At 41.3% G+C, this 19,593-nt stretch overlaps 1 protein-coding gene across 1 annotated transcript in view; it reads right to left on the bottom strand.

Annotated features, from left to right (window-relative positions):
* Nucleotides 1-97: 97 nt before the first annotated feature.
* The window catches only part of si:ch211-278a6.1 (SRC kinase signaling inhibitor 1), a 145,722-nt gene continuing 126,226 nt past the window's right edge, over nt 98-19,593 (bottom strand). The window contains exons 14-22 of the mRNA XM_046033893.1: nt 19,367-19,514; nt 18,170-18,473; nt 17,755-18,016; nt 17,184-17,323; nt 16,756-16,908; nt 16,192-16,320; nt 14,359-15,297; nt 12,524-12,658; nt 98-5,799 (exon numbers count right to left, since the gene is read on the bottom strand). Coding sequence (XP_045889849.1) covers nt 5,794-5,799; nt 12,524-12,658; nt 14,359-15,297; nt 16,192-16,320; nt 16,756-16,908; nt 17,184-17,323; nt 17,755-18,016; nt 18,170-18,473; nt 19,367-19,514 — 2,216 coding nt within the window. The 3' untranslated portion in view covers nt 98-5,793. The remainder of the gene's footprint in view (nt 5,800-12,523; nt 12,659-14,358; nt 15,298-16,191; nt 16,321-16,755; nt 16,909-17,183; nt 17,324-17,754; nt 18,017-18,169; nt 18,474-19,366; nt 19,515-19,593) is intronic.

Here is a 19,593-nt window from a genome sequence, read left to right as displayed (position 1 = left end):
CACAGTTTGTATCCACGTTTCCTATTGCTAAAGGCAATGCACTCATTTCGACAAGACATAAACAAGTCATTTTAAGCAAGCTCAGACGCCGCCACTGTACAAGAGAGCTGCACTTTATTGGACACACAATCACAGCAAATTATGTACAAAAGAAGGCAGGTTCAACTGCCTACTGTCTTCTCACAGGAAAAACACACACATTTCTCACATAATATCATGGCATCCACACTGATAAATTAGGATCTCCAGTATCAGTAGGCTTTTAAATTTATATATCATTATATTATAGATCTATTTTCTGTATTATTTTTGATCTTATATCACACTACTCTACAAATGGGAGAATCACTCTGTGGAAAGAGTACAACATCACTGGTGACTTCTCTGGTTGGGGTGCGTTAGAGCATTCTGAATCCTTCGAGACATTCAACACTCTCGGCCACTATAGTCATCTTCATCGTCACATAACATCACAGTAAGACTGAACATGCCTGTGCCACAGATACCAAAATAATGTCTCATTCTTCATGTTTGTAAACCTCTAACATAGAACTCTTTATCTTTCTCTTGTTCTCATTTTTTTTGAGAAAACATGTAGACAACATTTTTTTTTTCGACTGCACCGTGCGATTGCTTGAGACTATACATGCATTGTTTTGTATATACCTTTGTACCCATCGTCATAGTTTATTAATAAAACATCTTCTTTTGGACATAACAATTTGTTGAACTCGCTAGGAATGACTCGGCCTATTTACAGGTCAATTTTGATTTTCTGTTTTTGATGCCAAGATTTTTGAACATCCACACATTCATGTAAAAATCTCATATACATACTAAAAGATAGAATGACAAAAGGAAGAGAACTTTAAATTCATACAACTCCACATAATTCCCTTACTAATCAATCTTGGTGGTTTTAACAACTTCTGTGGTTTAGCTAAACTGCTACTTAAAGCCACTCGCAGCAACAATTGTACAACAAAATGTACTTATGTACCTAATGATTATGAGCCTGTTGTCTCTGAATGAGCATCCATATTCCCATTGCTACCACTCCTGTTCACATCCAACATGACACAGAGGAAAATTAAAGCCATGTAACTTACTTCTGTCAAAGCAGCAAGGCTCTATAAGAAGCCTTTGGGTCCACAAACTGACTTTTCTTTCACAGTAGTTCCCACAATTATCTGTGTTCCTCACCATCTCCAACTCACTAATGCCAGCTGAATCACAAATACAGGATGGGGTGAAACCCAAAAACAGAACACAGAACAGAGAAAACAACCCCCTAAAGCAAAAGATTGTAGCAAAATAAGCCCCTAAGCACAGGCACTGGTCCGGCCTCTTGCACCTCAATAGTGACCCTTCACATAAGGAGGCAAAGGTGCAGACGAGCTGGACAAGCGTTTTCAGGGACAAGCTGTTCATAAATTAAAATTACATAAAATCTAACTCAGTGTTTGTAAAGACAGTCCTAGAATTTAAAAATGAACTTCAGTGTATATTACAGAGGCTGACTGTTATCTATACAGATATTTTCAAACAAATATAAAAATGTTCTGCTTATGAATAAATAATCTCAGTGTGAAATGTAATATCTCTCAATGAATTAAAAAAGAAAAATCTGTACAAAATGGTCACTAATATATAAAACTGAAGAGATGATGACATTTTACAATATATAATTTAATCTAGGCCTATATATTTCACACTTTTCTTCACAATTATAATATCCTACACAAACATCTCACTTAGATATATTTATATATGTATATTTCTTCTATGGTTGATTTCAAGTTTGCATGAGTTTTTCTGATTGCCAGGGGCATCCACTGTGTCTTCGACATGCCCTCTAAGCCTAGAGCCATGTTGAAATCACAGCCCACTAACACTTGTCTTGAAAAAATCATCCCAGAGAGCACTGTCACGCAATTCTGGGAGGTTTCATCTCAGACTTTACTTGGGGAAAGCAGCCAAGCGTGAATACTTCCTCCCCAACGCTCACCAGACGCAAATGCAGCAAATTTAACTCAGAGAGTTATGGATTTGAGTGTGGAACAGCATGAGTAAGTGAATTTCTTTCATTTGACTTCACTCAATATGAAACCCAGGGCTTGAACCTGCCTGGCAGAGCTACAGAGCACCCAGGTTGAGGCTTAATTTGCTGTACTGTGAGCTTGCAGTTTTGCACGATGTTAGAGCTTGGGGAGTGTTTAGTCAAATGCCACCGCTGCAACCTGGCACACTCTGCATTTCAAGTGCTTTTTTGTTTTTTTTTCTGAAAAACAAGGCAACAAGCCAATTCTCGCAGCCTCTTCTTTGGGTAAAAGTGTTCTGTCTTTGCTGTTGATCTAATACTGTAATACAAGATCAACTGGGGATTTCTGGCAAGAACAAAGTTTTAGAGGCACTGGTAACAGGTCCTTGCAGATGAACAGGCAGGAGTTTCTCAAAGGCAAAGAGCACCGCCTAGGTAAAATTGCAAGAGTGCTAATTACATATTGCACACGCTGTTACTGTTCATGAATTGAGGCCGATCACACTTTATCCTTGGATAACCTCAACAGAGTGGTTTTTTTTTAAATTTCACAGACACCCCACACAGACAAAGCAAAGTGAAAAGGGGCAGGAAAAGAACAGGCGCTTAATGGCTCTCTGACTGTCACATCCTTCCTCTCATCTCTTTGGGTCTTTTATATCACAAGCACTCTCGGTGGAGACAAGGCAAGTCAAAGCCGGCCTTATTAAAGTAGCCTTCAAACACATGTCCCCAAACTAATCCCCTCTCTTCAAGCTGCCTACTCTTCGACACGAGCCCGTTTGCACATGTTTTAATCGCGATGCTACAAAAAAAAAAAAATCGATTTCAAGTTATTCTAGTGAGCGACTGAAAGAAAAAAATCACTTTGTCTATGACTGTCCGTTCAGCTCCGTCACCTCCACAGTGGGCAGCCTTAAGGCAATGACACATAACAGGGAGCTTCAAAATGGTTCCTTGCGCAGGGTTTACACTTAGGGAATCACCAACAGGCCTTTGATGTGCCTTAAATAACGACAACTTCAACTACGATCATTAAGGCGCACCCAAGGCCTAACATTCAGAAATGTTTCATGTTTCTACATGCAGGTCTTAAAACTAAATGAGGCAACATCAATATTAGTAATCTAACAGTTTTTCAAATATGCATTGATGTTTTTTTCTTCCTTCAAGAAACATTTGTAGCTTTGTGCTTGTCATGTTTGACCAGATTCACAAGGTCAAAACGAGAGGAAAGGGTCATGTGTTTGAGAGGAAACTGTGCTTGCTTTATATTTCTATATTCTACATCTCTATTATCTTCTCCCTAACCCTCCTGCAAGGGTCAAGCTGTATCTGAAGTAAGTCTCTAAATATGTGCTGATTACCATTCTGTATCTTTCAAGCACTACTCGAGAGTTGAAACAGTGTTATAGATATTATAGTGTGAATGATACATTGCAGTGAAAGATACATTTTGTTCTTGTTCAAAGAATGCATTCAAGAGCTACAGATCTATGGAAGCTGCTTCCAGCAGAATAACTTTTAAATCTAAAAGAAACAAATGTCCCAAAAGAAACTACTTGATCTTTCACTCTGTATGTCAAATTTCTTAAAGGGTGAAATCGTGTTTTGGTTGATGTGGCATATTTTACAGAGTGCTCTTTATCAGTGGTGCGACAGATGTGGCTTAAACATTAATCATCACACAAGATTTGCTGAAACAAAGCATTAGTAGAGTCTGTGCTTCTGCAAACAGCTTGGCTTTACAAGTGCATGTTTGACAGAATGTGTGTGTTATTCATCACTATGTGTGCTTGACTCTTTGGGAAAGTTTGTGATGTAAGTTTGTGATGTTGCAATCTGTAAGAATGCTACTATGGGAACATCCTGATTGTCATAATTAATTAGTTAATACACATATAGAAATTCAACATTTGTATACAATTCACCATTTGCATTTTCCCTTCTGTTTGTGTAACTGTAACTCCTGGTTTTATTTCAAATAGAAATGTGCTGTTATAAGACTGCTCCCTACAATGTGCTTTTATGAATACACTGCCATTTTTAAATTTAAAATGACATTTTTTAAATTGAACGTTTTCTAGAATTGTTCCTAATTGTCAATGAAAGGATTTAATTTTGTAGGGATGCATATAAATATTCGAACAGTGTGACATGAAATGTCAAAGCAGACTGTCAGACAGTGGAATGTACACTAGCAACGAGGCGCAGGTCAAAGATCAGGGAGTGAGGACAATCATGTAAACTCTATACACAGTGTGTACAAACGGAGGGGAAAATATAGCACCAGTTCAGAGTTTAAAACACAGGCGATGCAAGAAACTCCACAAATGGCCTTTTAACACAAAACAGCTTGAAACCACAATCATCACCTTGATCTACTTTTGTTTTTTTTTCTTAGCAGGCTCATATTCTACCAGGTGATGCAGGTAAGTGAGAGCAATATTATCTTGGACACAAACAATTACTGGACTCACTTGGTGATTATTGCAGCTCTATTTTCTATGATAAAAGTCACAGTCTAGAAATTACATCTACTCCACTAACAACCCACCGTGTGAGCATATATATGAGACTGCTACTGTCAGTAAATCCATCTAGACCGCATCAGCTTATAGCAGGCTGCTGGTGGGAGGGGAGGCCCATTTGTGCACTCACTATCTGGCAAACTGGCAGGATGACTGTAGAAGAACTACTGAACCAGATCAGAATAGTAACTTGTCCAAGAAGTAGACTATGACTCATTTTACAGTACGGTAGTTCTTGCCATGGAAATATGAAGACTCTGCATACTGGAGTGAGGCCAAAAGTAGAGAAGAAAAACAAGAGGAAGAAAACCAAAGAGTCCTGAAAGAAAATATAACTCCTCCTCTTGATCACAGAGAGTTTCCAGGGGTGAGGTCCTTATTCACAAGCTCGCTGCCACCCTCCCTGCAGCTGTTGAGGCTGGAGCTGTCAAGGCTACAACTGCTGTGCTTGAGAACCACTGACAAGAAAACAAGGGAACTCAGGGGGTGGAAGAGATTGTAGAGAGAGAAGGAGTTTGGGTGGTGGGTGAAGAGGAAGAGGAGGAGGTAGCAGTGAGAGTAGAGGAGGAGGACTGGCTGCTGGGCAGGGGCAAGGAGGAGACGCGCTGCTCACGTAGAAGGCGGTGATGATGGAGGGTGGAGGAGAGGAGCAGGGCCTCTGCACTCAGGCCGGAGGCAGACAGGCTTGCCAGCAGCGCCTTCGCTTGGTTGGAGGAGGCTGTCAGGGAGGGTATAGCCCCCTCCTGGGGGTACTTCCTCAGGCCAGGGGCAAATGCTGCTGCAGGAGAGGGCACTCTGCCTGAGAAAATGCCCATTTTGATACCAGAGAGGTATGGCTCAATACTTCCACTGTTGGTCCCCAAGGCCTTCAGATAGAGCAGGGACACAGAAGACAGGAAGGGAGGTTTTCAGGGATGAAAAGGGGAAATTATGAAAAATTAAAGGTCTTAAAATTGTCCCGGGCACTGCCCTCTGCAGCAACATCCCATACCATTACAGTCAAACATGCCCGTGCATGCATGCTTGCATACATACACGCGCGTACACATTCACACATATCCACAAATGCACACAGATTGGGATTCAGTGTAGATTTTGGAGTAAATACTGGAGATGTGAAAGAAGCTGATAAAGTAAAGGGAGCAGATGGATGTGAGTAGCTCTCTAGTCAGGTGAACAGGAGAAGAAGGAAGCTGAAGAGGCTGGACATGGACAGGTCGCTCACTGCTGCAGGGTCACAGGTACAGTAGGTGGGCAGACCATGGGGTGCAGGGCAGCACAGGTTCATACAGGGTGACGGGGTGGGTGAGGTTGGCCGCAGGAACAAGAAGAAACATGGAGTGGAGGGGTAAGGGGTGGGGGACAGAACAAGAGACAAACACAGGAGATCGTTATTCAGGTTGATATCAGCATGTGTGATGCATGCCATGAGACAGGTTGCAGTCTACACATGGTGAAAAACACACCCTCTGTCATAGGTAGGGATGCAGCGATTACTGGATTTCACTTTTAACCGCGCTTTAAAACGTCACGGTTAATTAATCGTAAAGGCTCCGCTACACCGAGTGTTTCGGTTGCATGGAAGAAACTGTGGCAACCTGCATAAAACAAAAACAAAGTTACAGGATCAGTGCACCAGCTTAAGTGTTGTGCTTATCAGAGGCTACTCTAACTTACAAACTATGGCAGAGGGGCCAAACTGTGAAGCTTTATTTCCACCAAAGAAACGGCTGAAGTCAGCAGTGTGGGAGCATTTCGGCTACACTAAGATTGACCAGTGCGTTACTGAAGATGACGGATCACCTGTTCAAAACCCTGTGGGATCACCATAGCTTTGAACGCCCAAGTAAAGGTAGGCCTAATACATTATATTAAATAACATGGCAAGTTGGTAGGGAATTAAATATAAACGTGTCACTTACAATCGATGCCGCAGCGGTGAGACTTGAGCTTTCAGTGCAAAACAAACCAAACAAACCAAGCAGGTGTTAACTTTCAGACCCACCGATTTGAGGCCCATTATTTTCAATAGCTTGGTTTGTTGCTGTGTCAAGCAACGTGCACCGCACGGCGAGCTTGCGCGCATGCCGCGGTCAAAGTAGTTGAACTTTAGCGCCGAGCAGCTTCCACGCAGTGCAAATCACTTCATTTCTGAAAGGGCCTTTATGGAAGACAGAACGTAGTCCTCTCAAGACCTTGAGAAAATGTTGCCAGGTGTAAAACACTGACATACATCAGGAGCTAGACTTTCAGGACTATAGGCTACCACTTAACTGCATTTCAGTTAACACTGCACTCAATTTCTTTCTATCATTTTCACTAATACTTATATGGATGAGAGTTGATGACTTTATTCCCCTCCTTAATAACAATTTCCCCTGGGGGATAAAAGTTAATATTCCTCTTATATTAATAATACTTACATATTATAGAAATATAATTGTTAATGTCATTAAATATTAAAAATCAACTTGAGTCATTAGTAGTGTTGTGAAATTAATTAATGCATAATAATCGTAATAATCGTGAAACCGTGATTATTTCTCTGACAATAATCGTACCAACAAAATCTATAATCGTTGCATCCCTAGTCATAGGTGACATGATGGAACTTTACTTTTATTTTGACACTTGTTTTAATGATGTTTACTCATTAAAAAATGCAAAATATTCTGATGGACAGAGAGCATCACACGTTCAGGCCCTTCATATAATGCTAGAATGAGTCAGTAGATGGCACTGTTCCAACAGTACAAAACTTGTGGACAACACATTTACACCATGTATTTGCCTCTCTTTTGCAGTTGGCTCTATGGTGAATACATCTGACGGAAACAGTTTGTAAGTTTTATGTGTAAACAATCTTACACTTTAGGGTAGTTTTATTTACAATTTTCAGCAACAAGCAACAGGAGGAAAGTTTTTGCTGTGGCTCTACAAGTTATAAAAAGGTGTTTGTTTAGAGATTATGGGGATTAGTTCTGTATGGAAGGAGACCAGAACTGTGTGCTAGTCTATATTGCGCTGCTGGGAGGCTTTCACCTGCTATGTTGCAGTTCCAGAGCCTGTGCCGCCAACCGTCCTTAGAGAGCGGGCTGTTCCTTCTGCATGAGGAACTCCTCTCAAGCCTAGCCGACACATTTATTCTGGTCTGTGAGTGCGGCAGAGCAGCCGCCCTTCATCTCACGCAGTCAGAGCTTCCTGCCAAACGACAGCCTCTCAGGATAGGCCTTCACAACCCTCACCTCATGCCCAGCACCTTTAACTAGCCTGTTTTACCGCCAGAAGTAATAAGACGCCAAATGGGAAATGGAAATAGGGTTTTGCAGCGTGAAAGTGATTCACATTGTCATGCCCTCCTTGATCTGTGCCAAAGCAAACGGGTAGAAATTGTGGCTTTGAACTGTCTGTTCTTATCCAGCACATTGATTTGAAGGATCCTCATGCCTGGAATGCTCTAATACCCCTGAGTAAAACTTTAGTGAGCAGACAGCCCGAGCACAGCGGCACAGAGCACCATCAGAAAAGCTCTGTTAATTTTAACACCCGCAATTAACACACACATTACAGATCCAAAACTAACAAAAGAACCTGATGCTATGTAAACAAACATGAACATTAATGTCTTTTTGGACATTATTTGCAGGGGCATGTCCAGAAGTGTGGCCAGGGGTATCAAGGGATAACCCAGATAAAATCTGATTGGCCACACCAGGTGCAATCCCAAAATCCCAAATTATAATTAGCTGAACAGCACAATATTCATTCAGCCAGCATATTTTATTTTTACGAGAAAAATAAAACCAAAAAGTGTGCCAGTGCATCTTGTTTTAGCTGATTAGAGACGGTACACAGTGATGTCTTAAAAATCCCTCCACCTGGCTTTCATAATGTTCACCAGCTGCCTTTCATCTGACCTAGTGGGACATCTCCTTGTCGTAGAGTGGATAATGGCACTAATGCTAAAGGTATTTATATATTTAAAATTATCCACGTATTAGCTGGAGGTTGGAGGTAGCAGACCGCAGAGAGACAAAGTAGTGTGCTCATTCCTTGAGTTTGGGCCCCGTTCGTCCTAGAAATGTCAATCATCATTTGGCCAGAGGAAACAAAACAGAAAACACCAATGGGAAGTGGACAGATGGTCAAAGATTTGGGTCACGTTTAGGGAATTATGTCCAGGAAAGGTTTAAGAGAAGAGAAACTTTACCTTCATATGAGGGCTGAGAAGAGAGGTCACCCAAGGTGGGCATGTCTGATTGTCAGAACAACAATATCAGTCAGGAGTGTGATCAGCAGGTGTGAGTGTGAGGGTGAAATGAGGCTGAGGGGAAGAAGCACTGTGGAGGCTCAAATAGGGATAATCTTCAGGTTACAGCTCAATAGTAAGACATAATGTGTGGATCCTAGAAAGCCAGAAACTGGATGACTGAGTGTTTTGACACATTCTGCAGAAATATATTCTTCAAAAATAACCTGCTTACTTTTTAGTTTATCAGGATTTCTCGTCAAAAAGATCAAAAGCATAATGCCAGTGATGGGTTAAAAAATAAAACACAGAGTGAAGTGAACTTAGAGTCAGCAAAAGTTACTTAATCAGCTCTTAAAGGCTGTATGCAAGTGAGCCAGCCGCCTTGATAATTTGGTGAGATGAGCTGCAGATAATCAACATGTTTTTCCAGCATAGTTCATGCTCAGCTGTTTCATTATACTGAATTAAAATGGTTTAGTAGACAGATTTCGCTCCATCTATCTGTAAGCTAAATTGTCAGGATCTGTGCTGTTTTTCTTGGTTTGACATTAAAGACATCAGGAATCTGAGAAGAAGGAGGAGTGATTCCAAATTTAACAGCTTGTGGAAACCGATAACACAACGCTAGACTCAGCATCGTGATTCACCAAGGTTTGAATAGAGTGCTAAAATATCTGTGTTGTTATTTTATACCAAGCTAATACTATAGTACATGGCAATGCATGCTTAACATAGTGCTTCAAGTTTATGGAACCCCAAAATGTTTAATATTAAATTAATAAAAAAGACATGAAATAATCATCTGAATAAATTGTGTAGAAATTATTAAAACTCAACTCATTATTATGTAATGTTATTTCCTCATTCATTTATATCATATCAGAATTTTATTTTATCATGTTTATTGACTGTATACTCATCAAAATGCCATAAAATGTAGTCATTATCTGCGCCAGGCATGTTTGTATCTGTCCAGAGCTAATCTCGCATACTACTGGGTCCATCAGCCAAATATTTGTTGTGCACATTTATGACTTTATGGTGACGGACCTCTCGTGGTTGCAGAGATTCACAACATATTTTATTGACTGCTCTGTTTTATACCATCATTGACAGCAGACTCTTCACTCCTCTTAACCGACCAGTGCAAGTAATCAACAACTGCTTCAGTTTGGAATTTGTTTCCGCTAGGGACAACTTGCGTGGTGGAAACGTTAGTTGTGGTAGATTCTTTTGTTGGCATTTCTACTTTGAAATAAACATTTTACATCCCTGGTGTTTTGGAATTGTCCAAGGATTGTCTCAATATAGCCAGTCCACTCTGGTTACACCTTGATAATGTAACCTGCATATTTTTTTTATTTTTTGTTACTACTTGTCTGTGTATGTTAAAATAAGTCAACCTTGATTTTGGTTTCACACGGGATTAGAAAAACAGAGAGTGACTGAGCAAGAGACTTGGACAAGAGTAAATATCAGACTGCTTCATGAAATAAACGGCTGGGCTTGGAGTAGTAAGCCATATTAGCTCTTGTGATGTCGCACTTGCTTGATGTTTGGCTGTGTTAACAAAGTTGTTAAAAGTATAAAGTAATGTAATCATAACAAATGCATGTGTACAGCTGTCCTTATTTATGCCAGTGAAGTGAATTTTACTCAAATGTTACATAATGTTGCATTAGGTCAGCTGGTTCTTTGTTTCTTTTTGTTAATTGTCATGCAGTTGTGGTATTTTGCCACCCTATACGACTTGGCACCGACTTTTCATGCTGACAATTAGCTTTGAGTGTCTACGGTCCCTCTGAGGATAATGCTTTCACACATACAGCTTCTCTTCATAGTTACGGTTTTGAACAGTTTGTGGACAAAGAAAGCATGCCATGTGTGAGTGTCATACTGAAATAATGGGATTAATTTTACTTTCATTAGACAAGTGTAGGAATCCACTTTGGCTCCAAATCACAGGGATTGAGAGACTGATAGGGGGAAGAGTGAAAAGGAGAAAGGGGCAGCATGCGTAAATTGCAGAGTATTGAAAGCGGAAGAAGGAAAGAGACATAAAGAAGAGGAAATGTGAAAGACTTAATGGTGGGGAAAGAGAACTGTCCCCTTCATATTGAATAATCAGTGATTGCTAGTGACTCGAGGGGCGATTATGACATGGCGCTGCAGCAATTCCTCCCAATCTTCTCTCAGTTCTGAGGCGACCAAAGCTTCATAACTCTTCCCATCTCTCAAATCTGTCTCTCTCTGCCCAACATATTCATTTTTCTGCAATCTTCAAGACTGAATTTGTGTCTGAATGCTCTGTTAAATTCTGTGGGGTATGGAGGTTTAGGTTCACTTCACTGCTCCTGTTATTTTTCAAATTACATTGACATTAAGCTTTTTTCCCCCCCTGTGCACGGGCATAGTGCAAAAATCTTCCCTTGGCTTTACTGGACTGGCATGCTTCAACAGTTCAATTTCCTCATCTCCTGAGGCCATTTATTATCCCTATGTCCAGTCTTTGAACTTATTTTATAACACTAAAATGCCCCCCCCCAAAAAGGCAAATATACAACAACAAATGTATAGAAAGAGGCGGCTTCGGGAGGGACGTTTTTTGCAAATAAACTTCAGTCATTAAAAGTTTTTAATGCCTGTTAGAATTAAATATTATAGGCTCCAGACTTCAACTTTTGAACTTCACCAGACTTATTTCTCTCTCTATTTCGAGTTTTACATTTTTGTAGACTTAAACAGGTCTCTTATGGTAATACATAATGCTAAGTAAAGGTGTTTTATAACTTTTTAATGGGTTTAGATACTATAATTAGAGATAGCTTAAAACATTCAGACATAAAAACACAGTTTAGGTAATTGAAGCGCTACTTACTACTGTAACATGTACTGTAACAGACACACGTCTCTGAAGGACAAAAAGCCTGCAGAGGATGCTTTGATCTATTTCGACAAAGCCATGACGACACTGTCACGATAATGGGACTTTGCCATCAAAGAATGTATGATCATTAGCCAAACTGGGTTTTAAATCCAAGTAATCATGGTCACTGTCTTTCAAAAACAAAAAGATTAAGCTGATATATTTTAAAACGACACGATGTGTGAAATATAAGCTGAGGAGTGGAGCATGGTGGGGACATGCAGTGGTTCTGTGGGGCAAGGAGAGGACTGAGTAGAGTGAAGCGTGATGGTAAAGGCCAATTTATGCTTGATCTGGTGTGTAAAATACAAAGGAGCTAGATGGCTATTCTGGAAAGTTTTGTATGCAAACATTCTAACTGGAGGTATGTAAAGGTGCCACAACCTTTATAACAAAACATGTTTCTATATAAAGTTGTCTGTACATTAAAAATAAATAAAAGTCTTCTGCATACAAATAATTGTCTGTCCCATTTTTCTTGAATTACAGTATAGCTGGCACAGATCATTGCCTCTCTTTGTCCCAGTTTCAGACAGAGGGCATGTAACAATGCAAAGTCCCTTTTTTCTTCACTTTTATGATTATTATACACCTATTCTGTGCAAGCCTTTTTTAAAATAAAAAGCTGATAAACGGTTATGGTCTTGACTGCCACCGCCACAACAGGCAACTAAAACTGAGAGTGTCTGGAAAGTACCGTACAGTCCGTTTGCACAGGCACTGTAAGATCAAGCATCCATTGGCCCTGAAAGTGCTAAATATAGAGATGATACCTGCTGGCCCTGGATCTTCAGGAAATCCTCTCGTTTGCCACTTTTATTCTTGTCTGTGCTGTTCTGCTGCAGGTGCTTCAGTTTGGAGGCAGCCGAGGAGTGGAGAACCTTACCAACACTAGAACTATTCCCTCCCTGAGAGGAGAGGAGAGGAGAGGAGAGGAGAAGTGTGAATAAGACCTTGGACACACAATACATGGTCGTACATTTAATTTCTCCTCTTCAGTTCCTTTAATTTGTTTACGCCTCAGAAACAAATCAACTCTGTACAGAGTTTTATTTCAGCAAGCAAGTCTGTCCCCTGAGACAAATGACGTTTTTAAGTTGAGGGCTTGTAGTTGACATAACTGAACAATCCACTTCAGAGTTTCATCATCTATCAGGATAAAATGACAATCAGGAGAATGACGTTGCATAGCTTAGCCTCACCACAGGATCCACAAGACATTGTGCTTAATGATTTATCCCGCTGAGAGTCTGTCGACTCTCTGTAATACACACAAAAACAAACACACATTCAAATTTCAATCCAACTGTGCCTCGTCTGCACACACAGACATTAGCTGAGAGGAAAACTAATAAAAGATTAACTGCAGTAGCATCAAATAACCAATCTTTCTCTGCTATGGTAATTCAAGGTAAAGACACCTGGAAACTGTGTGTTTTCTTTCTAAACTCAATCGTCTCTTGATGTGAAGCTGACTTTTGAAATGCAGATATAAAATATACTATATGTGACATGCTTGATACATCCTTGTTCTAATGTGCTAATTAAAAACTGAAATGTAATAGGTCTTTTAAGTAAATCACTTATCACTGTGAATTTGGAGAGTACACGTGCCAACACTGGACAAGAGTAGGAAGAAGGGTCATAATGAAAAGATGAATGTGGTTGAAGTTGGAGTGATGAAATAATGTGTGAAGACTCTGTAATCCTCAGCCATGCCCACGGGACTGCTCCCTGGCTCTACATCAGAGGGCTGAAACTCACCATGACAATGTGACTGTCAAGTATTGCAGCCCTGCTCTGAGGGAGAAGGTATATTCAGAGCAACAGGGAATACTACGCAAGCTGTCAACAACATCTCAACTGATGTGGCAGCTGACACAGGAACGCAACAAGTCTTCTGATTATCACTAATCTTTTTCTGTGTTATGATCAAGTAAAGGTGAATTAAAGGTAGGCTACTCGCAACACCTGGAAATCGAGTTCAACACGTGGTCATTAGATATTAACAAGAAGTGATATGTAGCTTTGCTATAAGAGATACAGTAGATGTCTGTCCTCATACCATCCTGAGTATTAAAATTGATGAGGACATTGCTCATTCAAATACAGCACAACAGCTGATATACCTTGACATTTGTATGAAACAAGTTGATTTCAAGACAGAACAAAGATGAGAAGAGAGATTAATTTGATATAGCTGAAAACTAAAAAGGAGAAAAAAGAAGCGTAAATTTTAAATATCTGTATTATCTATGCATTTGTTTTTATTGCCCGTTTGGTGTAAGAAGGGGAAATTGTCTAGATTTACAGACAGAAAACAGATGCCAGGACAGATCGATAAAGAAATAATTAACACCTCTGGGCTCAGCAGGATGGCAGCTCTAGCACTAATCACAGAACAGGCAAGTAGGGAGGAAGTCTGTTGTCTGTCCCCTACTACATATTTTCGTTTTCAAAAACAATTAGTAGCCAATTTAGTCAGGGAGCAGACATCAGAAGCTTGACAGTGAGGTTCCAGCAGTCACCTAGAGAGAAGCAGTGAAGAAAGAAAATAGAGTGTGCTGCTTCAGTGCAGGAATCAGTACAGCAGGTGTAAGCAATGAACCTGGATTGCTGCTGGGCCCAAAGAGGACGGCTTGGGTGGAACTGGTGGCTTCTTGGTCTCTGAGGTCGGACAACCTGACATCTGTACAGGAGTGCTTTTGGTGGTCGTCTCAGTGTAGAGCCGCTCTGCAGTTGGATGGCCACTGATCTCTATCAAGGTGTTCTCCAGCTCACGGATAGTCTCCTCTAAGCTGTCCAGCCTCCTGTAGGTGCTGCGTCGGATATCTTCTCTTTTTTTCCTCTGGCCCTGGTTTTCTAGACTGTCCATAAAGTGAGATGACCCACTTGACTGAAGAGCACAGTTTACTGAATTCTGCTGTACCCCAGGAATCGTCTTCATTTCAGTGTTGTGCTTAAGTGTCAGCACCCTGTCTCCAGTCTCTATCCCTCTCCTCAGAGCCTCCACTAGAGAGCTCTGCTGGCCCAAGTGGAGGGATGATTTTATTCTGGGTTTGGGCACTGGCTTGGATGACTCCAAAAGGGAATGTAGCAGCCTGTAGGCCTCCCTGACTGTTTTTTCCTCTCTAAGGAGCATTAGGAGAGGCCTGTCACTCAGCTGGATCTCAGAGACTTCTTTAGTCTGTGGTGAGATGGTCAGAGTCTGCAGAGATTCTCCTGCAATTCTGCTGAGCTCCTGGACCTCAAGGGGAGACACCACCCTCACCTCCAGCTCTGTCACCAGCAGGCCAGCTTCTTGTTTTAATTCCATATCTTCTTTAAAACAACACTGTTCTCGCTCTCGACGAGGAGGGCTTCCATATGAATCCCTTTCTTTTGAAATGTGAGTCTGGTAGACAGTGTAATGACCGGTCCAATCTCGAGATGGAATCTCTTCTAGAGGGTAATTTGCCAAATCTCTGGGAGGATCCTCTGAGGTAGTGGGTGAAGCCGGCAAACACTCTTTCAGCACAATGTGGGGGACATCAGACAAGCGCCTTCCCTAAATGTGTAAAGCACTTGAGGTTTAAAATTCAACATACTGAACTGGTCTTAGCTTTAGCACAATCCAACAACTTGTTGCAGACGACCAACCATATAACTGAAAAAAGGCAACTTTTATCAACTTCTTGTATGTAATGTATGTCTAGATAATTTCCTCTTAGCATAAGTATCAGTATGTAAACATGTTTGGGTTCCTTACTGTTGCATCTGATGTACTGCCTGTGTGGTTTGTCCCATACAGCTCCCTCTCAAGTCTAGAGCAGTCCATTAAGGCACAGCTGGACGGCTGTTTGCACAGTGTTCAGGTTTTTACCGCTGGTCACACGTGTTCTCTCACTTTCACTCTCTCACACACACACACACACGCGCGCACACACACACACACACACACACCAACACACCAACATCTACTGTAAAGCTACTGCAGAAAACACACAACTCTCTCCTTACTGAACTGCAGCATTCATACTACACAAAAGGAACCGAATGTGCATATAGGTCTGGGACCAAAGTGTAACACTCACGTACTAAGGATGCTTCCTCCCAAATGAAGAATGATTTAATATTTAAAAGTATGCTTAAAAAATGACAGCCCAACTCTGCTAAATTAATTAACAACAGGCTTGTGTGAAAATAAGACTTTGCTTTGGTGTATTCTGCATATTTGTGGTTGGGATTCTGTAAACACAGCATGCATACACATGAACATTTGGTGAGCAATATTTTCTGCTAAAGGGAGACTTTTTGTTAATTTCAGCTTGAAGAGATGGCAGGAGTGCATGGGTGGCTGTGGCTGGTTGGTGGTGTCTGTGTGTGATAGAGGGGAGAGGAATAGAGATAGAGCTTTAAGAGGGCAGCAATCCACAGCACTCAGGGTCAGCCAGAGTGTTACCTCGGTGCCTGGGGCCTCAGGGGGCCACAGGTCCAGTCTGCAGGGGGGTACACTTTTCCTGCTGCGAGGGCTAACGGGCAGGGAAAGGGGAGGGGAAAGAGCGAGCCTGAGCGAGGCTCTCTCAAACAGCTGGGGAGGGAAAAAGGAGGTTCAAAAGCTGTCATGAATTGTAGAATAAAAACACAGCAACATCTGAATAATCCAAATCAGCTTTTGTTGATTTTGTGTTCCATCAAATTTCATGGCAAACACAGTCCAAGCAGCTATCAGGGTCCATCTGTCTGGCTGTGATCTGTGAGCCCTGGGTGATGATGTGTGTGACTGAGCAGTATGTGATCTTTGGGCTTCCCCAGTGCCAGGGGCAGGGGGACATATGGCACCTGCTGCTTGAACATGTGGTAATGATGGTGAGCGTGTCTGCTTGTGAGAATGAGTGCGCACAAAAGGCAGTGACAGATTGTGGACGTAGCATAAATACTAAAAAGGGTCCGGTTTTCCTTCTTGTTGAACAAGAGCCTATTGAGGACACAATCAGCGTAATAAACAACCCATATTTTAGTTTACCTCCAATTCGGCAGCAATTTTCTCCTCCTCTCCTTCCTCCTTGTCCCCAGAGGCAAGTGTGGGGGGTGTAGATGCAGGACGAGGGTTTTCAGACACAGCCCTCCTCAGTTTAACATGAGGCTTCTGGCCTTCAGTCTCTTCAGATTCGGACTTCTACGATTGCAACCACAGAAAAGGCTTTTAACATCTCTAAAGGCAATGGGCGAAGCTTGGATAAGCACAAAATGTTTTGATGTTTTGTAAGAATATTCCTTAGGTCTTCAAAACAATAGATTAGCATCGAATACATTCTTTCTATAAAGGCAAACTAGTTTATACACGTACATTCTTGTGTAGGTAACACTGTCTATTGTACAATACTTATTTTTTATGACGCAGTTTACAGACTAAAACTGGATGCTCGTTTCGAATTTTCTCTGTCTGTCTACCTTTATACATTTTCCAGGAATGAGGGGCTCTCCACTGCGGGTGGTTATGCCTGGAGAAGAAGGGAAACTGCGTCTAGGTGGTGGAGGGGGAGGAGACTTGGAGGGCTTCTCTGTGCGATACCGTGGTACTGTCAGCTCATCTGGAAGAGGAAGTAATTCAGGCATATTGAGAGAGTCAGTAATTTCAGAACAAGCGGTGAGGCATTTATAGGTATTATTTGATGTGTAGTGTGTAAAACCTCTTTTACTGAATGCTAGGTCAAGTGACTTACTGCATTTATAAAACTAACTTTCTTAAAACAAAGTATATATATGTATGTATGTATGTATATATATATATATATATATATATATATATATATATATATACACACACACACACATACATACATACAGGGCTTGTAAAACTGTTTTAAAACAATTGGATTAATTTAAAAATGCATGATGGTTACCCTGAGAAAAAAAAAATGGTTTTCTTAGCTCTTGAAAAGTTGATAATTTGAAGAGGCAAGGTTTTTGCTTGACAATGATGCATACTAATGACGCAGACTGGAGCATTGAACTCTCTTACCAGAGCCACGCCTGGATCCTCCCTCTCTTCCAGAAAGCTTGTGCTGGGGCTTGTTGGCGCGGTGCTCTTGGGTACCTGCCCCACATTGGGGGGTCTGGCAGGATGGTGTGTTGGAGGAGGGCTTGATTTGCTTGGCAGCAAAATCCAGGTCTGGAATTGCTTTCATTAACTCAGCCTGAGTCTCCTCCAGCAATCGGTTGATGTCCTGGGCACTGTATTGGGTCAGACTGGCCCGCTTCTCCTCCCAGTCCCGCTCTGCTGCCTGTGAAGGGGAGAGACAGATCTAAACACTTTATAAACACACAACCAGTAGTCAGAATCAGAAATACTAATAGTAGCTATGAATAGTATGCAGGTTACCTGAGCGTTGGCTACATAGAAGAAAAAGGTGAAAAACAGTAGAAATAATTCCTACCAGTCGGACCTCCACGGACAAAGCTTTGTCAGCAGCTGCCCGGCGTTCCAGCTCCTCCAGGGCTTTGCCCTTGTGGGGAACAGGAGGATGATTGTCCTTGTGATGGCTGGACGGGTTCCCGTGGCCACGGCTGAGGCTGGAGTGGGGGCTCCAGTTGGACAGGCTATTGCCTCCCCCAAGGTCATTGATGGTGAGTGGCGGGCTGGTGGGGATGTCAAAGTCTGAAAACTTTCGCAAATCATTGTGCTTTGCTGAAGGACTAGAGAAGTCCTCCTGCTTCTTCCACACCCCCTCATTCGCTTGTCTGGTAAGAAATGGAGGACGCAGTCATTAATCAGCTCTTTGAAATGTAACACAAACTAAAACATGAATAATCCATGACTTGGAAGTGAAAACAATGCCAAAAACACCCAAAAAGCTTGAAATACTGTGAAGTGTGCAAACTAACTGAATAATTCTCCAAATTTCTTTTACTCATAAAGATGAGAGAAAAAACTAAATTTGATGAGCTCTTTTGATCAGCAAGGTTAATTAAACTATGAAGTGAGGTGCTTTTTGGACACGAGGCTGATTAGGAGATAGATGACAGAATGCTGAAGGGTACATTTTAAAAGTCCACACTCACCATGTGACTGAAAAGATCAGTGTGTTACCCATAATGCCAAGTGGTCACACTAGCTGCTTGAATGCACCCTTCAGGGCAGCAGATTTTAAATATATTCTTTATTTATATCTCTGCCTCTGCTAATTTAAAGAGCTTTGGCTTAAAACAATAAATGTTAAAATAAAACATTTTATGGCGGAAATCTATGACAGCATATCTAATCAATCTTCCTTGTTCCAAGGCCTGTCTGTTCACCATATTTTATGAAAATCCATAATGTTCTGCTGACATACAATCAAGGAGGGGTGACAACATAATCGCTTTGGCAGAGTTACAAATGCAAAAAGGCTTCCTAGAACTAATTACAAATGGGCAGGGTTTTTGTGTCAGCTAATGTTGGACATATTTCACTGCAAGTGTCACTATGTAAGACAAATGCATTTCCATCAGTATTTTTAGGATTACTTCAAAACATTTCCATCTCCACGTCTATGTAAGGACAGTTTATATGTATTTTCTTTACATTTATCTTATTTAATTCAAAACAAATCAGCTTTCTTTAACTGGCTGGTTGCTGCAGAGTAGGTTCATACTTGCGCATGTTGGTGAGGGTGTCAGTTATAGTCTTGCAGCGTTTTAACAGGGCATCAAGCCTGTGTGGCTCTTCTTTCAGGAATTTGACGGCCTCCACCTCCACCCTGAGCACCACCCGCATCTTACTCTGCAGGCCTGGGAACTGATCTGCAGTGGAGAGAAGAAGAGTAACACAGGAAGTCAACCATGTTTCCCCAAACAAATCAATTCTACAAATCAAATGAGA

This window comes from Micropterus dolomieu, linkage group LG02 (assembly GCF_021292245.1).
Source record: "Micropterus dolomieu isolate WLL.071019.BEF.003 ecotype Adirondacks linkage group LG02, ASM2129224v1, whole genome shotgun sequence".
Classification (NCBI taxonomy): Eukaryota; Metazoa; Chordata; class Actinopteri; order Centrarchiformes; family Centrarchidae; genus Micropterus; species Micropterus dolomieu.
This window is presented reverse-complemented; position numbering and strand designations above follow the sequence as displayed.